Source organism: Odocoileus virginianus, chromosome 20, assembly GCF_023699985.2.
Source record: "Odocoileus virginianus isolate 20LAN1187 ecotype Illinois chromosome 20, Ovbor_1.2, whole genome shotgun sequence".
Taxonomy (NCBI): Eukaryota; Metazoa; Chordata; class Mammalia; order Artiodactyla; family Cervidae; genus Odocoileus; species Odocoileus virginianus.
The window spans coordinates 54,809,788-54,826,029 of record NC_069693.1 but is presented as its reverse complement, the minus strand read 5'-3'; the positions used below and the strand labels follow the sequence as shown (position 1 = coordinate 54,826,029).

General features: G+C 43.6%; 1 protein-coding gene across 1 annotated transcript; it reads left to right on the top strand.

The window, feature by feature from the left end:
* The first annotated feature begins 13,755 nt into the window (after positions 1 to 13,755).
* LOC139030029 (ubiquitin-like) lies at positions 13,756 to 15,675 on the top strand. Its single transcript, XM_070451896.1, has 2 exons — positions 13,756 to 13,977; positions 15,604 to 15,675. Exons 1-2 carry the CDS (start codon positions 13,756 to 13,758, stop codon positions 15,673 to 15,675), a joined length of 294 nt encoding a protein of 97 aa, XP_070307997.1.
* The last annotated feature ends 567 nt before the right edge of the window (positions 15,676 to 16,242 follow it).

The window sequence follows — 16,242 nt, the reverse complement described above, 5'->3', positions numbered from 1 at the left end:
GGGAGGGATAGATTAGGAGTTCAGGATTGGCAGATACAAATTACTATGTATAAAATCGATCAACAACAAGCTCCTACCGTAGAGCACAAGGCACTGTATTCAATATATTGTAATAAACTGTAATGGAGAAGAATATGAAAAAGAATATATATGTACATTTATATGTGTGGCTGAATCACTTTGCTATATACCAGAAATTAACACAACATTGTAAATCAACTACTCCTCAATTAAAAAAAATTGTTTTAACTACTTGGCTGAGTCATTGTGATAATTGCATATAATAAATGTAAAACTTCCCAGTAAAGTGTATGGCAAATCACAGTCACTAAAGGTAATAGGTGTTACTATTCTACAATGTCTATAGGAACATGCTACGCCGGGCTGTGTTTAGTCGCTCAGTCATGTCTGAGTCTTTGCGACCCCATGGACTGTACCCCCCCAGGCTCCTCTGCACATGGGATTTTCCAGGTAAGAATACTGGAATGGGCTGCCATGCCCTCCTCCAGGGGATCTTCCTGATCCAGGGATCAAACCCAGGTCTCCTGCATTGCAGGTGGATTCTTTACCATCTGAGCTACTGGGAAAGCCCTATTAATACATAACTGGTGACATAAAGCTCCCAAACATAGAGGTGAGAAGATCAAGGTAAGTGCTTTCCCGGGTCTCATCTCCATTTCGTCTGCAGAGTTCCTTTTACACTGGTCCTCTGTCTGCATTCACCGATTGCCACTAAGCTAATTTCTTTTACATGTAGATTCTGATTACGTGTGATGGATGTCAGTGTCACTGAGACAGCAAAATAAATGAACTTGTGGAGGACAGGCCCACCCCAGACCTGCTGCTTCCTGGCTAACCCCATGAGATCAAGCAATGGAGAGAAAGATAGCAGATAGTGGCCCCACCTACACTCAAGCATTTGAGATAAGGGCAAGGCCCTCCAGACACTGGGAGAAGAACCCATAATGAATACACATCTCAGACAACCAGAAGCTCCTCAAAGCCCACTCACCTTCTCCCAAGGCCACTGAAATCCCAGAACACACTTGTCAAAAGAGGAAAGATCGTTGCCCCAAGTGGTTTGGAATGTTCTTCCATTTCAGAGGATAAATACTTGTTTGTCAAGGGGAGAATGTTGTCTGGCATCAAGGCTAGTATAATTTATGACACTGCATTTTCCTAATTGCTTGTAAAATGTATTCTACCATCCTGTGCAAATAACATCGAGACTTGCAGTCATGAAGTGTGTGTAATCAACAGATGTCAGTTGTTCTCCACTTAAGCAACTTAGAAACAACCAAAAATGAATTAGGATTATTGAATGCTGATGTGGAAAGCTAAGGTATTAAATATTTAACGCCCCGAACATAACGATGGAGTTGATTTTGTGTGCTTGTTAGTTGCGGCTTTATCATTTTGCATCAGTGATCCTGTGAACGCGTTCATTTTTCTGCAAGGCTCATCGGGTGTTGCTATGGAGACAGGAGCTGCTCTGACATATTCCCACCGGCCCTGTTTGCCGGCTTTTTTGGTAAACACTTAATTATGCGTTGCATTCTGCAATCAGTGTCGCTGGAGGGAAGTTCGCTTAGCTGATCTCAGGATAAAGATGAGTTCTGCTCCTAAGCAGATGCTTTCATAAGTGTTGAGTGTGGTTCTAATAAATGGAGCAAAATCAAGAAGCCTCCAAGAGAAAGACAACAGGAAGGCAAGGATTCAGTCTAATTACTTCTGATTACCTACGTGTATGGGTTTCCTAGGTGGTACTAGTGCCGATGCATGAGATGCAGGTTCAATCCCTGGGTCGGGAAGATCCCCTGGAGGAGGACATGGCAACCTACTCCAGTATTCTTACCTGGAGAATCCCATGGACAGAGAAGCCTAGAGGGCTACAGTCCATGGGGTCGCAAAGAGTCGGACATGACTGAGCATGCACACATGCATCTAACTGTATAAAAGCTTATCAAAGTCTCAGCAACAACTTCAACTCCATACTGAAACCTCTGACAGTTTGGGGAGGATGAGTTATTCTATACCATATAACCTAAGCAGACAAATCAAACAAACAAACAACAACAAGTATAACTATATCCTGGAAGGCTATTCTATCTAGGAAGAGGTATTATCAAAATACAAGATCCTTCTTTAGATCAAGGATTCTCAACATAAAAATAGACTTCTTAGGACTAGGACATTCCCCCTCTTTCCATAAGCATAAGCAGCATATTGTTTCTGTGTGTATACGTGCATCTCTTGAAAGAGAGTCTATAAAGTTTATCAGAAAGTCAGAAACTCATCAGACTATGCAAGACAAAGGATTGATCGACTGTATTCCAGTGAATAATACTGCATCTCCTCCAGAGAAAATGTGTTTACTCTTTCCCACCATGTGCAATTACCAAAATGCAAGAAGCGTTTCTAGGGCAAGGATCCCACCCCGATTCTGTCCTTTATCCAACTCAAGATTTTGAGAGAGACATGCCTGGAATTCTCTCTCATTTGAAGGAACAAATACAGTACTGGGTCAGATGCTCCAAATAAAGAAGTCAGCTGATCCATGCCCAGCATTCTGAATTACAACAAAAGCTGTGTCCCAGTGGACCCCTTAGTTTTATGAAAATGATCTAATTCAATGAATGAGATATTTGACTGATTCTCACAGGAATCAAATTTCTATTCAATTCGTTTAGGTCAGGCTCTTCCTTCACACACTGCTACTGATATATATATATATATATATGTACATATATATATATACACACACATATATATATACACACTCTATTTTATGTCCTCCTTGTGATTTCAGTGTAGCTATTTGCACTGAAACCAGAAAAGGGAGACAAGGGTTCAGAGCCAAGCATAATTCAGACAGAACTGCTGATACAAGTTTGGGAATGAAAGAGACAAGCTGGGAACAGCCAGAAAGAAAGGACTCACATTTCACCTTCACTAAATGTCAACAACATAAATGTGAGTATTTGTGCAGCCACTCGGCATGTGTAACACGCCCTGAAAGCCACAGCTGTCTTTTATGATCTCTCAGGGCTCTGGGAGGTGGTGGAACAGAGGGGACAGCTTGTCTCTTCTGCACAATGTCTGGGGCTTCCCTTGGTTTGACCCCATGGCTAGAGACTGGACCACTGGGACTGCCTAGCATCCTTCTGTATGCAAACTCAGGATCTCTCCGGCATCTCCACCTAGGGTCGCCTTAGCATGAGAATTTCAGAACAGTCAGACTTGCATGATGGCTCATGGCTCAAGTTCCAGTTTTCCAAAAGCCAGGGCAGAAACTGCAAGGCTCCTTAGGACCTGGCCTCATGAGCCCCAGAACATGATTCTGTCAGTCATGAAGGTGCTCAGGCCAGCCCAGACTGAAGGAAAGGGGGCTCTGTCTCTACCTCTCAATGGAAAGAGTAGCGGAGACTGTGTGACTATGTTCAACAGCTCAAAAGGCAGAGCAGATCTGTAGGAACACTGCTAAGTCACTGTCCTAACTTTTGTACCCACACATGATGTCAATCACCTCTACTAGCCACCCTGCAGCCCCATGTTACAGATATGAACACTGAGGCAGAGTAGGGATTCAACCCAGGACTGTCTGCAGATTCTGTACCATTGACGACAACCCCTCCTGGTTCTTAAAGCCTTTCCCTCAAGTTACAAGCACTGCAGCCTCCACCCATTTCTTCTGCCCTCCTCCTAACAAGCTTGCTACTTGGATTTTACATGAAATACAGTGGAATTACCCTTCTTCTTTTTTGGTATGTAGGCGTCTCCCTAAAGAGCTCACAGAATCACAAACTGGGAGAGTTTTGGGTTCTGAGATGGGGAAACAGAAGGGTACGTAGGGCCAGCATCTCGGCTGGGATCACACAGAGACTGGAGGTGACAGAACTGGGCTCACAGAAGGGGAGAAGCTTCTGGTTCCTGCTCCTGGCCCTGTCTTCTTGTCTGCAGTTCTTGGCACTGTAGGGGAGGAAGAGATTTTCCTCTAACCTTCTAGGTTCTTTGGCTGGTCTATTAATTAAATTGACCTAAGAGAGATTAGCAGGAGGAAAAACAAATTGAATTTCCTACATACAAGAGCTTCACATTGACACTGAAGCTTACATGCCAACTTGAGCTAAGGAGAAGCAGGCAGGGGTCTGGGGCTTCAAAGGGAAGGAAGATAATTTACAAGAAGATTGGTAAACAAATCTGAGTTTTGGCGCAAATAGACAGTGGGACCCAGAGAGGAATTTGAACAAATAGGCTTAGGTGAGGTCTCCCAGCCTCCTACACCAAGCCCATTCATTTATAGTTGTTTTGGGTGACAGCTCTCTCTGAAACAGACCCTCTATCAAAATTCTTTATTTTTAAGAATTGTATTGAAGTATAGTTGATTTACAATGTTGTGTTAATTTCTGCTTTATAGCAAAGTGACTCAGTTATGCATATATATACTCTTTCTTATAGTCTTTTCCATCATAGTTTATCACAGGGTATTGAATATAGTTCCCTGTGCTGTACACAAAGTCTTATCCATTCTATATATAACTTTTTTAAAATTTTATACTGGAGTATAATTGCTTTACAATGTTGTGCTAGTCAGAGACGTGCAGCAGTGTGCCTCAGTTATGCATGTACATATTCTTTATCATGCTCTTCTCCATTACAGTGTGCCACGGGATATTGAATATGTGCTATACGGAAGGAACTTGCTGTTTATCCTTTCCAAATATCACGTTGTTGTTGCTGCTCTTCAGTTGCTCAGCCGTGTCTGACTCTTTGTGACCCCATGGACTGCAGCACGCCAGGCCTCCCTGTCCTTCACCATCTCCCTGAGTTTGCTCAAACTTACGTCCATGGAGTCTGTGATGCCATCCAACCATCTCATCCTCTGTTGTCCCCTTATCCTCCTGCTTTCAATCATTCCCAGCATCAGAGTCTTTTCAAATGAGTCAGTTCTTCGCATCAGGTGGCCAAAGTATTGGAGCTTCAGCATCAGTCCTTCCAATGACTACTCAGGACTGATTTCCTTTAGGATTCACTGGTTGGATCTTCTTGCAGTCTAAGGGACTCTCAAGAGTCAGAAAAAGAAAAACATTATCCATAACTTCACCCATCTAGAGAGAGATACTTTTAAAATATAACATAATATGCAAGGTAACAAAAGTATAACATAAATATAAATATAACAATATAAAATATTTATATAACAAAATAAAAAGTCTACTTTATAAAATCAAAGATATTTCTGTACCATAAAAAGTCACAGTTAAACAAACAAGCAAAATTCAAGTTTCATAGAACTGCATAAAATCGAAAGTAAAATTCTCCTTTCCCAAGTCAAAAAAAAAAAAAAAAGTCTTCTCCAACACCATAGCTCAAAAGCATCAATTCTTTGGCACTTAGCCTTCTTTATGGTCCAGCTCTCACATCCATACATGACTACTGGGAAAACCATAGCTTTGACTATACAGACCTTTGTTGGCAAAGCAATGTCTCTGCTTTTTGATATGCTGTCTAGATTTATCACAGCTTTTCTTCCAAGGAGCAAGCGTCTTTTAATTTCATAGCCACAGTCACCATCTGCAGAGATTTTGGAGCCCAAGAAAATAAAGTCTGTCACTGTTTCCATTGTTTCCCCATCTATTTGTCGAAGTGATGGGACCAGATACCATGATATCGTTCCCTTCTCCAGGGAATCTTCCCAAAACAGGGATCAAACCCAGCTCTCCCGCATTGCAGGTGGATTCTTTACCATCTGAGCTACCTGGGAAACCCTCTCTATATAATGGTTTTTAATTTAATTTTTTTATATTGGAATATAGTTGATTTACAACATTGTATTACTTTCAGATGTATAACAAAGTGACTCAGTTTCAGGCAGTTACAGAGGGAGATGAAAAGCTCTTCTTGTGTCTTTAGGGCCTTGATTGACTCCAGCTCAAAACAATCCACATACCAAAGTGGCACATTGTGGGGAGGCTGGTTCTGACCCCTTCATTGCACAGGAGCCGCTAAAAACACCCTGGTTTCACCAGGGATGGCAGTGATGTTCCCTTCCCCACTGTCTTGTCGAAAGCGGAAACTTGTCTAAGGGAAGATAATTTGCTCTCTAATGAGAGTACTTGAAGGGCATTTCTTTCACTTGCTTTGAGATTTCTGTCAATTTTTTCATCTAGTTCTAACCTAATAGAGGTGAAATCCATTTTCAGCTAATTACAGGAAATGCTTCTAATGGGTAAATTAAGTCTGCCTCTACCCTGAGAGGCTCGCCCACCTCCATTACCTTCTACTCTGTTCCCGATGATGCATGCTTCCTCCTTCTCAAAGGGCTTGTCACTCCCCGTCTCCCCACATCACCAGTCATGGTGGAAGCTTGTGGAGGTCAGTCTGCCCTGAGGAGGAAGTGGCCATCCGCCCATGACACGTCCAAGGGCCGTGAATTTACCAACTGCAAATTGCTCATCACTGCGGCACTCTGAGACGTTCCTGCTGGCTTTATGAGAATAAAAGATGGTCTGTCACTTGCTTGGGAACTACAGTGCCTGCCAAAAGCAAAGCGATGGGAGTTGAAATGACCCAAAAGAATGCTTTGCAAATGTGAAAAGGCCTGTCCATCCACAGTGCTAGTTTGCTTCCTTTTAGAAATGCTCGGAAGGAAACTCCAGGTCACACAGCCCTCGGTGCTAAAGTGACAGGGGAAAACAAAAATGCTTGGCTGACACTATGCTTAGCAGTAAATCCAGCTGCAGATACAATAGCAGCTACTGGATGTTAAAGAGAATTATCCATCAGGGGGCTCAGGAGGTTATAAAGATAATAATAATAAAATACCCAGAGAAGGGTAGATCCTTACATATTTCTCAAGCATCCAACTGTTTTGCTCAAAAGCAAATGTATTGGAGCTAGGGAGCAGAACTTGCCACTCCCAAATGTTTCTTTGGCATGAAGATAATTTTGATGAAAATAATCAGGGCCCGAAAGACTTGGTAAGCAACTTTGATCTTTCCCATAAATGCCTGAAAGAATTTAGATCAAGGGCCTGTTCCCCAAATGGAGGTGTCACCACTGATATCTGCAAAGACTCTGGGCTAAGTGGTGGGGAAACTCTAGGCAGGACCTAGAGATCCTGAGTCCACCCTGGTCCCCACTGTCTGTGTGGCCCACCAAACGTTCTTCATTTACCAAATATTTGCTTTACCATCCTCCATGTGAATTGTCTTCCTCCTCTTTGAAGTCCCAAACCGATCCCCCCAACATCCTCTTTTGTTTTCAGGTAAAGACTGTATCTAAAGTGAGAGCTTCAGTCATTTCGACAAGTTACTCCGTTTTCCTGGGTCTCAACCATGTATGTTGTTGTTGTTTAGGCACTCAGTTGTGGCCAATTCCTTGCAACCCCGTGGACTGTAGCCCATCAGGTTCCTCTGTCCATGGAATTTTCCAGGCTAGAATACTGCAGTGGATAGCCATTCCCTCCTTCCGGGGATCTTCCCAACCCAGGTATGAAACCTGGGTCTCCTGCATTGCCGGAAGATTCTTTACTATTTGGGATACCAGGGAAGCCCAAAAGATCACCAACATCTCCATCTCCATTAGAGAATTGAACCCTAGTCTGCCATGTGACAGGTGGAGACACTAACCACTATACTAACGAGGAGTTGTTATGTATGGATGGATGTTTTTAAACTTCTAATTTTCTCTTATTAAGCTGTCTTGTGTCAGTTTAGTTCTTAGATTGACCAGGAGCACCTCAGAGGGTAGAGGAAAATTCCTTCCTCCCTGAACAACACTGGTCAACGACTCCCACTGACCCTTAAAATAGTTAATAATATGTCTGTGAAATAAACAAAACAAAGCATAGAGTATCCATCTCTGCTGGCTGCATCGTACACCTCATTTAGTCAATATGCAACTCACCCCTCACAAGTCTGTCTGCTGAAAGTATCCTTCATCTTTGCTTTCTGACGTCTTCAAGTCCAGTTAATGGTACACAGCTCCCTAAGATCAAAACAGAAGTTTATTTTGCCTGCTTAGCCTCCAGGGTTAATCAAACCTTTGTGATAGATACTCTAATCACTGGCCTAGCAATACACGGATACTCTAATCATTGGCCTAGCAATACACGCAAGAGAAAACTGATGCCTGGAGGAATTAAACAACAGTCCATGTAAAGTTTATCCACCATGTAATGGAAAGGTTTGAACCCAGGTCTCTAGTCTTCAGAAGACTTGATGCTCCTTCCTGTCTCAAGTTGCCAAACACAGCAGCCCCACCTCAACAACACTCTCAACTATTCATCTCCCAAATTCAAAGCCTTGTCATTTCTTCCTTAGATTATTCCATTTCTCATGAGGCCGCATCATTTCCACCTTGCCTATCCTTCCTTTAAATCCTTCTCAAGCATAACACCAGCTGAGAACATGGTGATCTTGGAGGTTTGATGGTATTAAGATAGAATTAGGAGAAGGGAGCTGGCAATGCCTGAACTCCACCTTTGCTGAGCATCCCTTTGTCCTACGAGGACCTGGTGAGATAGGTGCACTGGGAACTATTGCACCTGAAACGTGAGATCCCACTTGACAAGAGAGACATGGTTCTTGCCCCGTTGGGGCTTGCACTCTGAGGGTCTGTGCTCAGGGCATGGTAGGCATGCTCTATTCCACTGAGGACTGTGATGGACTCAGGAAGGGATGGAGATGCTCCACTGGTGAGGTCTGTAATGGACTCAGGAAGGAACAGTGATGCTCCACTGATGTCTGTAATGGACTCAGGAAGGGATGGAGATGCTCCACTGAGGTTTGTAATGGACTCAGGAAGGGATGGTGATGCTCCACTGAGGTCTGTAATGGACTCAGGAAGGGATGGTGATGGTCCACTGGTGAGGTCTGTAATGGACTCAGGAAGGGATGGAGATGCTCCACTGGTGATGTCTGTAATGGACTCAGGAAGGGATGGTGATGGTCCACTGGTGAGGTCTGTAATGGACTCAGGAAGGGATGGAGATGCTCCACTGGTGATGTCTGTAATGGACTCAGGAAGGGATGGAGATGCTCCACTGATGATGTCTGTAATGGACTCAGGAAGGGATGGTGATGGCCCACTGGTGAGGTCTGTAATGGACTCAGAAAGGAATGGTGATACTCCACTGGTGATGTCTGTAATGGACTAAGGAAGGGACGGTGATGGTCCACTGATGTCTGTAATGGACTCAGGAAAGAATGGTGATGGTCCACTGATGTTTGTAATGGACTCAGGAAGGGATGGTGATGCTCCACTGGTGATGTCTGTAATGGACTCAGGAAGGGATGGTGATGCTCCACTGGTGATGTCTGTAATGGACTCAGGAAGGGATGGTGATGGTCCACTGATGTCTGTAATGGACTCAGGAAGGAACAGTGATGCTCCACTGGTGATGTCTATAATGGAGTCAGGAAGGAATGGTGATACTCCACTGGTGATGTCTGTAATGGACTCAGAATGGGATGGTGATGCTCCACTGATGTCTGTAATGGACTCAGGAAGGAAAAGTGGTGCTCCACTGGTGATGTCTGTAATGGAGTCAGGAAGGAATGGTGATACGCCACTGGTGATGTCTGTAATGGACTCAGAAAGGGATGGTGATGCTCCACTGATGTCTGTAATGGACTCAGGAAGGAACAGTGATGCTCCACTGGTGATGTCTGTAATGGACTCAGGAAGGAATGGTGATAAGGCTGTGCTACATTCCTGCCAACTCAGCATGCTCTTGATACTGCTCAGTAACCACCACCAGAGAAAAACTCTTTAGAAAAATCAATATCTAATTCACGAAAATGTTTTCTAATACCGAAGCCAAATTATGGGTTTTCTCACCTTTCTTCTCTCTCCAATAAATCTAAAGTTTGGTCAACTTACCGAGAAATACATACATATATAACTGAGGATGGAAACCACCTGAAAATTTCATTTTTGTGTTCCTTCCTTAAACCAACCATGATTTTGACTATAAGTGTTCAAACAGGCAGGCTCAGCTTGAGGAGCTATTCAAAACCATATTCAGAATCCACACTTTGCCTTTTTTTTATGAAGCACATTGCGTTTGCAGACATGATTTTGCTAGCTTTTAAAAATGGGCTATTAAATTTAGAGTATCGGAGAGCGGAGCACTGGGGAGTCTAGACAGTGGGGGTGGGTAAGGAAAACCCTGATGCTGTGAAGATAGTTGTCGAATTTGGGAGACACTGAAACGACATTATGGGGAGCAGAGGATGCCTCCTAAGTTGTGTGCCATGCAGATGGTGCAGGGAAGAAGCCTGAATGACAAGCTAAGACATGTGGGTTGGTTTTTGTTTTTGTTTTTTTTCATAAAGACTGTAGACTTAAAAAAATATATTCATGACTAAAGTTGAGAGTTCTGTTTTATTAGGTGGGAATTTTTAGGACTTCAAGCCCAGGAAACAGCATCTCAAGTGGCCCTGAGAGAACTGCTCAGAGGAGGTGAGGAGAGGAGCCAGGTTAAAGGGAAGTTTTGCAACAAAGGGCAAGTAGTCTGAATATCAAAAGATTACTGAAATTAAAGAAAACTAGATATCCCAAGTTTAGGAATTTAGCACTTTTCTATGTATGGGAAGATGGCAAGAGTCTGGGCTCACTGAAATCATTCCTTTGATAAGCAGCTCAGGTATCTGGGGCCAGACTGTTAACAGTCCCTGGGACTTCAAGGAGACCAAACCAGTCCATCCTAAAGGAAATCAATTGAAAATTCATTGTAAGGACTGATGCTGAAACTCCCATAATTTGGCCACCTGATGCAAAGAGGTGACTCATCAGAAAAGACCCTGATGCTGGGAAAGATTGAGTGTAGGAGGAGAAGGGGGTGACAGAGGATGAGATGGTTGGATGGCATCACCGACTAACTGGACATGAGTTTGAGCAAACTCTGGGAGATGGTGAAGGAGTGGGAAGCCCGGTGTGCTGCAGTCCGTGGACTGTAAAGAGTCAGACACGGCTTAGCAACGGAACAACAACAAACCCTGTGTTTTCACATCCTGAGCTTCCTCGGGGCTCGCCAGCTCACCATCACAGTGGCCGCAATTGCTGGTGATTATGACACCCTCGTTTGCCCATGAAATATTCCATTTCTCAAGACTTCCTGTTGAACACAGACATTTCCTGTCTAACAGGGCTGACTTGAATGGGAGTGAACCCTCTGGCTCTGGGGGTGCCCAGGCAGAACCTAGTACTATCAGAAATGCTGCAAAGTCAGATGGGAAGGTAGCTAACTCTGAGGTTATTAATGTATGGTCCATAGAGTCTGCTTTTTTTTAAAGGGGTAAGTGGAGGGTAAAAGGAGATAAAAGAATCCAGAATATTCTTTAAAAAGCCAGAGCTGTGAACACATTGGGCCCCTTCCATTCCACACTAGATAACTAGCAGGTTTCGCTGAGTAACTGTTTGCCCCTTAGAGTCAGGGGCACCAGCCTGCCAGCTCTACATCATTAATTATAAGCACCTGCGGGGTCCTTGTAGGCATCTGCGTATCTGACCCTGGGCCTTGATTCTATGAAAGGATTTTTCCCTATATTTGATGGTGAGCAACCATACTTGACCATTCTAGACTTCCTTTATCTTGCTAGAAAGGGACTACGGTGGTCTTGAGCCAGAACAGGCCACCCAGGCTCCCTGCGTTTCCTGAGGAAGGGCAGGGGACAGATCTGAGTTGACTTGTCACCAGGGTCCCTCCCTCGGAGAGGAGGGGAGCAAAAGGTGCCACTGCACACCGTGTGTCTTGGGCACGAGGATTCTTTTAGGTTGGCTGTTTTTAAGAAATAAAAGTCTCAGGGGACTTCCCTGGGGGTCCAGTGCCTAAGACTCCAAGCTCCCGATGCCAGGGGTCTGGGTTCCATTCCTGGTGGGGGAACTAGATCCCGCATGCCATGATTAAGAGTTCAAATGCCGCAACTATTAATAAAAATCCCACAGGCTCCAACTAAGACCCAGCATGCTGCGTGCATGCGCAGTGGTGTCAGTCATGTATGACTCTGTGTGACCCCATGGACTGCAGCCCGCCAGGCTCCTCTGTCCGTGGGATTCTCCGGACAACAATACTGGAGTGGGCTGCCATGCCAGTATTCTCCAGGGGACCTTCCCAGCCCAGGAACCGAACCCACATCTCTTACGTATCCTGAATTGGCAGGCGGGTTCTTTACCATTAACACCATCTGGGAAACCCCCAAAGTAAGTTCACACCAAAAAAGAAAAAAAAAACCAAACCCAGACTTAAAAAAAGAAAAGTCTCCATGGGGTGGAGGTGGGGGTGGGGGTCCCCGGAAGAGCGTTTTCCCCAGAGTCAGCTACAAGGAACATGAGCTAGGTGGGGTTGACTGAGCAGGGACCAGCCAGGCCCGTCTGATCAAAGTCCCTGGGTGCTGTTGTCTCTGCACAGAAGGATGCACATGTTTACCAAGTCTCCATTTTCCCATCTGCATGTGAGCTGTTTGAAATCCCAGCCCCTACCCCCTCTCCTCTCAGATGCCAGATTAGCCTAACCTTCCTAATCTGTTTTGGGGCACCCCCATATGTATGTCATTACATTTGTTTTTTCCTCCTGTTCATCTGTTGTGTTACTTTAATGACTAGGCCAGCCAGAAGAACCCACAAGGGTAGAGGGGAAGCTTTCCTCCCCGACAGAAGAGACAGTGTCTCTTAAAATCCGCATTTCCAGAGTGACATTCTCCTCCAACTAAAAGACGTCGCTGTCTATCATAAAGCCTCATACATCTTGAATTTATACAGAATCATCATGAGATGAGGCAGAATCGCAGGCTCTCAGGTTTGGAGAGGAGGGGCTGGTGATGCCTCCATCACGAAATCAGGTATTTTCAATACAGTGATTCTCCTCAGCCCTACCTCCAGTGTTCCTGCTGGCAGAGTAAAGGAAATTTGTAATTATTTGAACTTTGTAGATAATGAATGAGAAGCATTTTGAAAATCTCACTCCTTTTCCACTCTTCTCTCCACACTGCCACTTGAGTGGTACTTCTAAAACACGGATGTGGAAATATCATGCACTCAGTTATAACCCTCCACCCTCTCTCTTCACCTATAGCTATTAACAGAGAGAGAGATTGCATGCTTGAGGTGAGGCAGGCGGTGTACAGATGAGCCTTTTATATCTTAGAAATCATGCATGAAGTTTAATGTGTATTATATAAAAACATACCAGCACATTGAGACTCAATTTCTAGGTAGGCTGATGTCTAGGTAGAAAGTCGGGGGTCCCCAAGGAGGAGAAAGGGGTCTGGGGCTCTTGAAGAGGAGATAGAGGTCTGGAATTCTCGAGGAGGGAAGGACAAATGCTTTTTTTCTACATTCCTTAGTCGTAATCGCATAAAACACTTTTTTCTTTGAGCCTGGAGCTTATGATTTCACAACAAAACAACTCAGCTTAAACTCTGTACTAAGGATTATATATATTATATATTATGTATAATATTATACATAATATTTATATTGTTTATATTTGTATTATATAATATATATTGTATATTAATAATATATATTATATAATTAATAAAATATAAATATAATATATAAGACATACGCTATATTAATATTATATATTATAATATATTATTTATGTATATTATTAATTATATAATTATATACTATTTATAAATAATATATTATATATATTGAATGTATTCTATATAATATATAAAATAATATGTATTATATATAATATATGTATAATATATGTATCTGGTCTTCCACCTCAGAGGTGGGATGCAGATCTTCGTGAAGACCTTGACTGGTAAGACCATCACCCTGGAGGTGGAACCCAGTGACACCATCGAGAGTGCCAAGGCCAAGATCCAAGAGAGCACCCCCCCGGACCAGCAGAGGTTGATCTTTGCAGGGAGACAGCTGGAAGATGGGCACACCCCGTTTGACTACAACATCCAGAAAGAGTCCACTCTGCACTTGCTCCTGCATTTGAGGGGAGGCGTTTTAAGTTCTCCCTTTTACGCTTTCGATAAATTACATTGCACTTTTCTTTCAACAGAGGTCTTGCATTCCCCCCCAAAAAGAAAAATTATTATAATTATTATATTATATATAATTATGTTATTATATTAATCATATCAATATGGTGTATAATATTAATATAAGTATTAATATTATATAATGTATTTATATATTATATAACATACTATTTATATTTGTATGTTATTTATATATTATATTATATACATATTGTGTTATATATTTATATATTACATAATATATTGTATTATATTATTATATATGTAATATATATAATCTCTGTACTAAGGATTAAGGATTAAACTCTATACTAACGATTATATATTTGGGCTTTGCTGATGGCTCAGAGGTAAAGCGTCTGCCTGCAATGTGGGAGACCTGGGTTCGATCCCTGGGTCGGGAAGATGCCCTGGAGAAGGAATGGCAGCCCACTCCAGTATTCTTGCCTGGGAAATCCCTAGACACAGAAGCCTGGTGGGCTACAGTCCATGGGGTCGCAAAGAGTCAGACATGACCCAGTGACTTCACTTTTTTTTTTGAAGGATTATATAACAACAATGTATCCTGCTTGAGGGCATGTTTCTCCTTGAGAACCTTCTGACTAATCCTGTTATCTTAAAATGTATATTGTGGGAGTGGGTCTGGTAAGACCTTTACAACCTTGAGACATTCTTTTAATTTACTGTAATAACCAACTGAAAAGGCATATAGCTCCCTTGCTAAGACCAGCAAGGTGGGCACTCTGTGCCCCTTCTGATGTCTGTGTCAGAAGTTTTCTCTGTCCCTTTTTCTTTAATAAAACTCTGCTACACTAAAGCTCTTGAGTGATCAAGCCTGGTCCCTGGTCCCAAAGCTAAATCTTCTTCTTTGGAGATCACAAATCTGACATCTTTCACTATAAGATATTAATGTCAAGCTCATAATTTCAGCTGAAACGTGTGTTTCTTTACAATATTAAATTCCCTGGTGGCTCAGTGGTAAAGAATCAGTCTGCCCAAGAAAGAGACATGGGTTGGATCTCTGATCTGGGAAGATCCCACATGCCTTGGAGCAACTAAGGCCCCACACAACTGCTAAGCCTGTGCTTTAAGCCCAGGAACCACAACTACTGACGCCCACATGCCCCAGAGCTCATGCGCTGCAACAAGAGGAGCCGCCGCAGTGAGAAGCCCGCACACCACAACTAGAGAAAAGCCCGTGCAGCAGTGAAGACCCAGCACAGCCAAAAATAAATAAATTAGAAAAAAAATTTTTTTGAAAATGAGTATCAGCCTGAGACCAAGAAAGAACTCTTTAACAAAACATCATAAATACATTCTGAGCATCATTTAAGAGCATGAGATCTAGACTCCTAGACCCTAAACTCCAATCAATTTAACAAGGACATTCCAGAGTACTTTGTCTCCATAAAATATACAGAGTTGATTTCTCTCAGGCCCAAGAGTGCGGGAAAGGTGGTGATGGGCATGCAGCAGCTCAGACTTTGCAGACGGGGTGAGAAGCCCACCGAGTCCCCCTCCTCTGACACCCCATCCTCTCCTCACTCCTGTGACATCCTGTCACCTCATCTCTCCCCCCACCTTCCAGCTACTCATTCATGAGCTCTGTCGTCGTTGCTGGCTCTTCCTCCTGGTGGAGTTTTTCAAGGCTCACTTCTAGGTCCTATCTACTTCTCAGTAACGCCAGAAAAATAACAACAAATAGTTAATATGAGCCAGACTCCCCTCTACACGACTTTCTTGAGCTCTTGCATTAAAGCCACGAAGGTACCCCCTCCTGCACTTGCCTCTACTCCACAAAAGAAACGGATACACAGACAGCTCAATAGCTTACCCAACGCTGGGCTCATCTTGCACAGAGCCAAGTCAGGCACCACAGCCTCAGCTCACCACCATGAGCCCACACCTGGGGCTCTCAACCGGGGGCAATTGTGCCCCGACCTGGGGAACAGGTGAGGACAGCTGGGGACATACTGGCGGTCACAGCTTGCAGAGAGTGTGCCACGGGCATGTAGTGTGTAGAAGCCAAGAAGTCGGGGATGCTCCTAAACACCCCAGAGCGCACAGGCCAGCCGCACGGCACAGAACTACCCAGCGCAGGATGTCAGGGGTTCTGAGAACGGGGAACTCTGCTCTTACATCGTGGCTTCCCTGGTGGCTCAGTGGTAAAGAGTCCACCTGCAGTGCAGGAGACCTGGGTTCAATCCCTGGGTCGGGAAGATCCCCT